We start from the raw sequence: 9,082 nt of genomic DNA on the forward strand, positions 1-9,082 counted from the left end.
TTGCTGTTTGACAGGATAAACCTCAACCTGGCATTATCATCTTCCTTTTTACTGTTTGACAGGATAAACCTCAACCTGGTATTATCATCTTCCTCTTTCCTGTTTGACAGGATAAACCTCAAGCTTGTATTATCATCTTCCTGTTTGGTGTTTGACAGGATAAACCTCCAGCTGGTATTATCATCTTCCTGTTTACTGCTTGACAGGATTAACTTAAAGTGGGCACTACTATCTTCCTGTTTACTGTTTGACAAGATAAACTTCAAGTGGGTATTACCATCTTCTTCTATACCATTTCACAGGATAAATTTCAAGCTAATTTTATCATTTTTCTTGTTTACTGTTTGACAGGATAAACTTCAAGTGGGTAATAACATTATCCTGTTTACCGTTTGACAGGATAAACCTCAAGCTTGTCTTATCATCTTCCTGTTTACTGTTTGATAAGATACACTTCAAGTTGGTACTACCACGTTCCTGTTTATTTGCTGTTTGACAGAATATTCTTCAAGTTGGTACTACCACGTTCCTGTTTATTTACTGTTTGACAGAATAAACTTTAAGCTGGTACAGTCACAGTTCTGTTTATTTAATGTTTGACAGGATAAACTTCAAGTTAGTACTACCATGTCCTGTTTATATAATGTTTGACACGATAAAATTCAAGTTGGTACTACCATATTCCTGATTATTTAATGTTTGACAGGATAAACTTCAAGTTGGTACTACCATGTTCCTGTTTATATAATGTTTGACAAGATAAAATTCAAGTTGGTACTACCATGTTCCTAATCATTTAATGTTTGACACGATAAACTTCAAGCTGGCACTACTATCTTCCTGTTCACTATTTCCTTTTGACAAAGTAAAAGATTAAAAACCAGTTTTTATATTTTGAATACAAGGAAACATTAAAGTTGATATTTTTAGGTCATTCTTCATTACATTTTTTGGATGTCTACATCGTATAGTATCAACTAGGTTTAGGAAATTATAATACTGCACTTTTTTACCCATTCTATTGTGTTAAATACAGTTTGAAAACACCTTCCAATTATTTTTATTTAAAAAGACAATGACTAAAAGGTTTGTCTAATTTCTACGAAGTATTTCCACATGATGTTCTTTTAAAACAAGACTCATTGTTGTGGAAATCCTAAAAAATATGGAAATTACAAACCATGAAACCACTTTATCTTTATCTTAGGTGTTTAACGTTTCAGAAGATTGAGTGTTGTGAATATAATTAGTCTCATCAAATTTCGCTTGTTTTCATTTGACGTGAGGGCTTTAAATAACGAACACTTAAAGGAGTTTTAGTCGCTAGATGGCGCCGTAGACTTGGCTTGACTGTTTCTCCTTGAGGGATTGGTAAGAGGTCACGCAGTGGAACAATTTCTCCATTAGTATCCAGAAATGAGGGATCACGGTCAAAACGAACTGGAACATCCGGTAAGGAAACTGTAGGAGGAATTCGAGAATTAAAGAAAAAATCAAGTAAAAAAGGCAAAGGAAGTTTTAATTTTGTAAGGAAATCACTTAATCCAAAAAGGTACCAATCAGCTCACTTGTACTTTACTAGTACCAGTGGAACATTTTTATAAAACAAGTTAGAGTAGAATCACTTGTACTTTACAAGTATCAGTGGAACATTTTTATTAAACAAATTAGGGTAGAATCACTTGTACTTTACAAGTACCAGTGGAACATTTTATAAAACAAGTTAGGGTAGAATCACTTGTACTTTACAAGTACCAGTAGAACATTTGATAAAACAAGTTAGAGTAGAATCACTTATACTTTACTAGTACCAGTGGAACATTTTTATAAAACAAGTTAGAGTAGAATCACTTCTACTTTACTAGTACCAGTGGAACATTTTTATAAAACAAGTTAGGGTAGAATCACTTGTACTTTACAAGTATCAGTGGAACATTTGATAAAACAAGTTAGAGTAGAATCACTTGTACTTTACTAGTACCAGTGAAACATTTTTATAAAACAAGTTAGGGTAGAATCACTTGTACTTTACAAGTACCAGTGGAACATTTTATAAAACAAGTTAGAGTAGAATCACTTGTACTTTACAAGTACCAGTAAAACATTTGATAAAACAAGTTAGAGTAGAATCACTTATACTTTACTAGTACCAGTGGAATATTTTTATAAAACAAGTTAGGGTAGAATCACTTCTACTTTACTAGTACCAGTGGAACATTTTTATAAAACAAGTTAGGGTAGAATCACTTGTACTTTACTAGTACCAGTGGAACATTTTTATAAAACAAGTTAGAGTAGAATCACTTATACTTTACTAGTACCAGTGGAACATTTTTATAAAACAAGTTAGGGTAGAATCACTTGTACTTTACTAGTACCAGTATAACATTTGATAAAACAAGTTAGGGTAGAATCACTTGTACTTTACAAGTATCAGTGGAACATTTTATAAAACAAGTTAGAATAGAATCACTTGTACTTTACTAGTACCAGTGGAACATTTTTATAAAACAAGTTAGATTAGAATCACTTGTACTTTACTAGTACCAGTAGAACATTTGATAAAACAAGTTAGGGTAGAATCACTTGTACTTTACTGGTACCAGTAGAACATTTTTATAAAACAAGTTAGAGTAGAATCACTTGTACTTTACTAGTACCAGTGGAACATTTTTATAAAACAAGTTAGATTAGAATCACTTGTACTTTACTAGTACCAGTAGAACATTTTATAAAACAAGTTAGGGTAGAATCACTTATACTTTACTAGTACCAGTAGAACATTTGATAAAACAAGTTACAGTAAAATCACTTGTACTTTACTAGTATCAGTAGAACATTTTATAAAATAAGTTAGAGTAGAATCACTTGTACTTTACTAGTATCAGTGGTACATTTCATAAAATAAGTTAGAGTAGAATCACTTGTACTTTACTAGTATCAGTGGTACATTTCATAAAATAAGTTAGAGTAGAATCACTTGTACTTTACTAGTATCAGTAGAACATTTTATAAAATAAGTTAGAGTAGAATCACTTGTACTTTACTAGTATCAGTGGTACATTTCATAAAATAAGTTAGGGTAGAATCACTTGTACTTTACTTTTATCGGTGGTACATTTTATAAAACAAGTTAGGGTAGAATCACTTGTACTTTACTAGTATCAGTAGAACATTTTATAAAGCAAGTTAACAGAAGTGGGATAAATATGGGTTTTAAATTCTACCAGCTTAGTTGAGTCGTCATAAATAATTGTTGTCACATATTGGTCAACAGAAATGGGATAAATATGGGTTTTAAACAGTTTAACCGACTTTAAAACTAAATGAAGTTTAATAGAAGTTTTGGGGTTAAAGTCGTATAGTGTTGTGTTTAACTTGAAACTCTGTTAATGAAAAATGTCCTCAATGAGTTATATTATTCAACGTTATAACCAGTAATCAAAATGATAAAATGAGTACGTACATCATTTTGTGACAAACTTTGAACTTTAAACGTTTGGACAGTCTCTTGTGAGTTTAAGCTCATTTTCTAATAGACACTTGTGTTACGTCTCTTTCAACGAAATGCTTTCACTATTTATAGTTTGATAAACTCCTCGCGTGACGTGGGTTTCAATCAGTAATCTTATGAACGAACTGCTGTTTAGTTTAGTTTTGTATTTTTTCTTATTCGCAGTGAAAGATCTAGAAAAAAGGAAACAAACAAGAGACCATCCAGTAAACATTAATAACCCTTACCAATGATAGACTTCTGGGATTCGCCAGTAATTGAGTTCATAAGAGAAAACCGAAACCGGGAAACTCTCATTCTCGCTGGACTCAGGAAAGGGGCTGTCGATAAAGTGTACAACAAGGGATTTATTGCGGCATTGAGAGGAAGAACAAAAACAGCAACCCAAGCAAAGACCTGCAATAAAACAAGAAAAGTCCATGAACACGATGATCTTGGCGATTAGCAAAGAAATCAAATGTTAAGACATGCAGAAGACAAGTCGTCAGCTTATGATTTAATTCTGTTTTTACTAAACGTTTCTGGAAACAGAATAGAACACAAAGGTGTAAATAACAAACTTTCTGGTATTTGATATTCTAAATGTTAAAAATATCAGAGATATTCACTTTCTGGTATTTTATATTGTAAATGTGCAGGTTGAAAACTCTATTTTAAAATATTGGTGAAACAAGTAAATACTACTGAAATATGACTTTGAAATATTAGTGAAACATGTAAATACTACTGAAATATGACTTTGGAATATTAGTGAAACAAGATAATACTACTGAAATATGATTTTGGAATATTAGTGAAACAAGTAAATACTACTGAAGTATGACTTTGGAATATTAGTGAAACAAGATAATACTACTGAAATATGACTTTGGAATATTAGTGAAACATGTAAATACTACTGAAATATGACTTTGGAATATTAGTGAAACAAGATAATACTACTGAACTATGACTTTGGAATATTATTGAAACATGTAAATACTACTGAAATATGACTTTGGAATATTAGTGAAACAAGATAATACTACTGAAATATGACTTTGGAATATTAGTGAAACAAGTAAATACTACTGAAATATGACTTTGAAATATTAGTGAAACAAGATAATACTACTGAAATATGGCTTTGGAATATTAGTGAAGCTAGTTTGATTTTAGTTTGATAATAGTTAATAACTCAATAGTTAATAATACTGCATGAGTTTAGATAACACCCAAACATGATCACGTGTCATGAGTTTAGATAACTCCCAAACATGATCAAGTGTCATGAGTTTAGATAACTCCCAAACATGATCACGTTTCATGAGGTTAGATAATTCCCAAACATGATCAAGTGTCGTGAGTTTAGATAACTCCCAAATATCATCAAGTGTCGTGAGTTTAGATAACTCCCAAACATGATCAAGTGTCATGAGGTTAGGTAACTCCCAAACATCATCAAGTGTCGTGAGTTTAGGTAACTCCCAAACATGATCAAGTGTCGTGAGGTTAGGTAACTTCCAAACATCATCAAGTGTCGTGAGTTTAATTACTCCCAAACATCATCAAGTGTCGTGAGTTTAATAACTCCCAAACATGATCAAGTGTCGTGAGTTTAATAACTCCCAAACATGATCACGTGTCATGAGGTTAAGTAACTCCCAAATATCATCAAGTGTCGTGATCTTAATAACTCCCAAACATGATCAAATGTCATGAGGTTAGGTAACTTCCAAACATCATCAAGTGTCGTGAGTTTAATAACTCCCAAACATGATCACGTGTCATGAGGTTAGGTAACTCCCAAACATAATCAAGTGTCATGAGTTTAGATAACTCCCAAACATGATCAAGTGTCATGAGTTTAGATAACTCCCAAACATGATCAAGTGTCATGAGTTTAGGTAACTTCCAAACATCATCAAGTGTCGTGAGTTTAATAACTCCCAAACATCATCAAGTGTCGTGAGTTTAGATAACTCCCAAACATGATCACGTGTCATGAGGTTAGGTAACTTCCAAACATGATCAAGTGTCGTGATTTTAATAACTCCCAAACATCATCAAGTGTCGTGAGTTTAATAACACCCAAACATTGTCAAGTGTCGTGTTTTGTTGGACGAATAGTTCTTCAACATTCTAGTCATTAATTTCTCAGCTCGAGTTAAGTACTGTACACGGTGAAGTGGAGATTAGAAATTAGTCAGTGTGCACAGACAAAGTAGATACCATAAAACAGATTTAACGGGTGACCGCACACGGCCGAGACGTTTTCACTGAGCACAAGATCAAATCAGGGAAACAAACCCATTGTGAAAGTTTCAATGCCTATCATGCGCTATTAGTTCTGTCTAAAAACAAAACTTTGGTTAAACATTTAGAAAGATAAGATATTAGCAGAAGAGTAGGTTAAGTTTGTATGTTGTTAGAAACGCTTTCATCTTCTCATTAAGAGTGGACCTCTACAATTCACTAAATTACACCCTCTTCTTGATTATTATCTCTCTCTACCTGAAGTCCCAGACCTTAGTGCTGTGGCTTATTTTGTGAGAGATTAATAGTATAATGTCTATGGCCAAGAAATGTATATAAAATCAAAATTAAACTCAGAAATTTGAGCGACTGTATGTTTCGTTATAATCAAATAATTGGATAGTTTAAGTCAGTAGTAAACGAATATTCGCTATGAATCAAGTGGTTCGGCAATGGTCAACCACATGTTTCAAATCAAATCACCTATTAATGGTCAGTTACTGGGTTTGAATCAGGTCATTCAGTAGTAACAGCCACTTGGTTTAAATCAAGTCAGTCAGTAATGGTCAGCTACTAGGTTTGAATGAAGTTATTTAGTAACGGTCAGCTACTGGGTTGGAATGAAATTACTTAGTAATGGTCAGCTACTGGTTTGAAATGAAATTATTTAGTAATAGTCAGCTACTGGGTTGGAATGAAATTACTTAGTAATGGTCAGCTACTGGGTTTGAATGAAATTACTTGGTAATGGTCAGCTACTGGGTTTGAATGAAATTACTTGGTAATGGTCAGCTACTGGGTTGGAATGAAATTACTTAGTAATGGTCAGCTACTGGTTTGAAATGAAATTATTTAGTAATGGTCAGCTACTGGGTTGGAATGAAGTTACTTAGTAATGGTCAGCCATTGGGTTTGAATCAAGTCACTCAGTAATGGTCAGCTACTGGGTTTGAATTAGGTCGCTCATTAGTGGTCATCTACTGGGTTTGAATCAAGTCCCTCAGTAATGGTCAGCTACTGGGTTTGAATTAGGTAGCTCATTAGTGGTCAATTACTGGGTTTGAATCAAGTCACACAGTAATGGTCAGCTACTGAGTTTGAAGTAAGTCACTCAGTTATGGTCAGGTACTGGGTTTGAATCAAGTCACCCAGTAATGGTCAGCTACTGGGTTTGAAGTAAGTCACTCAGTTATGGTCAGGTACTGGGTTTGAATCAAGTCACTCAGTAATGGTCAGCTACTGGGTTTGAAGTAAGTCACTCAGTTATGGTCAGGTACTGGGTTTGAATCAGGTGACTGATTGTTGGAGTTCAGGTGTTTGTGGTCAAGCACTTGGACAATTAATATATGTGATTGATGTTGAAATTTTCTCGTCACTGGTCAGGTTAGTTTGAGTCTACTCACATATTAGAGTAAATCTTTTTTCCTGACGTAGCGAAGATGTACAGCCTAATGATGTCACATGTAACTTCCTTGTTTAAAGGATTGTTGTGGCTATTTCTTCCCGACGTAGCGAAGATGTACAGCCTAATGATGCCACATGTAACTTCCTTGTTTAAAGGATTGTTGTGGCTATTTCTTCCTGACGTAGCGAAGATGTACAGCCTAATGAATGTCACATGTAACTTCCTTGTTTAAAGGATTGTTGTGGCTATTTCTTCCTGACGTAGCGAAGATGTACAGCCTAATGATGTCACATGTAACTTCCTTGTTTAAAGGATTGTTGTGGCTACATCGAGTTTCGTTATTGCATAAGTCGCTAAAACGAAGAACGAAGGTTCTTTCAATAAATGAAAGAGAATAAATATAAACAACACCTGTTACTTCGTGACTGTTAAGTACGAGAGAAAGTGTTACCTACTAAATATGAACAACATCTGTTACTTCGTGACTGTTACGTACGTGAGGAAGTGTTACTTACTAAATATAAACAACATCTGTTACTTCGTGACTGTTACGTACGGGAGAAAGTGCTACTTACTAAATATGAACAACATCTGTTACTTCGTGACTGTTACGTACGTGAGGTAGTGTTACCTACTAAATATGAACAACATCTGTTACTTCGTGACTGTTACGTACTTAAGGTATTATTGTTCTATATCAGCTCTGTTACGTACCTAATAAGGTATTATTGTTCTATATCAGCTCTGTTACGTACTTAAGGTATTATTGTTCTATATCAGTTCTGTTACGTAGCTCAGGTATTATTGTTCTATATCAGCTCTGTTACGTACTTAAGGTATTATTGTTCTATATCAATTCTATTACGTAGCTCAGGTATTATTGTTCTATATCAGCTTTCTTACGTACCTAAGAAGGTATTATTGTTCTATATCAGCTCTCTTACGTACTTAAGGTATTATTGTTTTATGTCAGTTCTGTTACGTACCTAAGAAGGTATTATTGTTCTATATCAGCTCTGTTACGTAGCTCAGGTATTATTGTTCTATATCAGCTCTGTTACGTACTTAAGGTATTATTGTTCTATATCAGTTCTGTTACGTACCTAAGAAGGTATTATTGTTCTATATCAGCTCTGTTAAGTACCTAAGGTATTATTGTTCTATATCAGCTCTGTTACGTACTTAAGGTATTATTGTTCTATATCAGCTCTGTTACGTACTTAAGGTATTATTGTTCTATATCAGCTCTGTTACGTACTTAAGGTATTATTGTTCTATATGAGCTCTGTTACGTACCTGAGGAGGTATTATTACCCCGCTAAGTGATGCTATCCCTAACAGAATGATGGGCATCCAACAGCAAAAATCCGTGGCTACAATAATGGTCATTCGTCTCGCCATGGTAGCGTCAGATCTGTTATCCCTGGACCGGACAGCTGTCTGAGTTTTCTTTGCCACTCCAAACATCCAGCCATAAGCCAAAGCTATGACTGCGAAAGAAACGAAATTGAGAGCCAAGAAAACAGATACAGAATACTCCCACCCATGTGACCTTTCAGGGGTGATGTGCAAGGCTAAGCACACTCCTGACCGTCCGTAGAAGTTAGCGAAGTAGTTGATTGGCATTAAAGGTACTCCAGCCAGCAGGACTACTACAACCCACACTCCGCCCATGATCAGGGACGTCTGCTTCGTACTCAAGCGTCTCATCCGGAACGGAAAAATAATACACAGAAACCGGTCTAAGGTTATGATGGTTAAGGTTAACACAGAAAGTTCGCTGGACAGAGTGGACAGAAAGCCAGAGAATTGACAGAGAAAGCTATGCTTCCAGTAGCTGGCGTAGATAAAGTAAACCCCTCGGTAGTAAGCGTCCACGGCAGCTATTACCAGTAAGTAAACTCCCATTAACATATCTCCTATCGCCA

General features: G+C 34.6%; 2 protein-coding genes across 2 annotated transcripts in view; both read right to left on the bottom strand.

Annotated features, from left to right (window-relative positions):
- Positions 1–1,156: 1,156 nt before the first annotated feature.
- On the bottom strand, positions 1,157–8,939 carry LOC106474065 (G-protein coupled receptor GRL101-like). Its single transcript, XM_022402450.1, has 3 exons — positions 8,451–8,939; positions 3,742–3,910; positions 1,157–1,461 (listed from the first exon to the last, which is right to left on the bottom strand). The coding sequence occupies exons 1-3, from the start codon at positions 8,862–8,864 to the stop codon at positions 1,256–1,258; spliced, it is 789 nt and encodes a 262-aa protein (XP_022258158.1). The 5' UTR covers positions 8,865–8,939; the 3' UTR covers positions 1,157–1,255.
- Positions 8,940–8,966: 27 nt separating this feature from the next.
- Positions 8,967–9,082, bottom strand: part of LOC111089613 (G-protein coupled receptor GRL101-like) — a gene marked incomplete at its 5' end in the record, with an annotated part of 10,777 nt that continues 10,661 nt past the window's right edge. The window contains one exon of the mRNA XM_022402449.1: positions 8,967–9,082. Coding sequence (XP_022258157.1) covers positions 8,977–9,082 — 106 coding nt within the window.

Source organism: Limulus polyphemus, unplaced genomic scaffold, assembly GCF_000517525.1.
Source record: "Limulus polyphemus unplaced genomic scaffold, Limulus_polyphemus-2.1.2 Scaffold6781, whole genome shotgun sequence".
Taxonomy (NCBI): domain Eukaryota; kingdom Metazoa; phylum Arthropoda; class Merostomata; order Xiphosura; family Limulidae; genus Limulus; species Limulus polyphemus.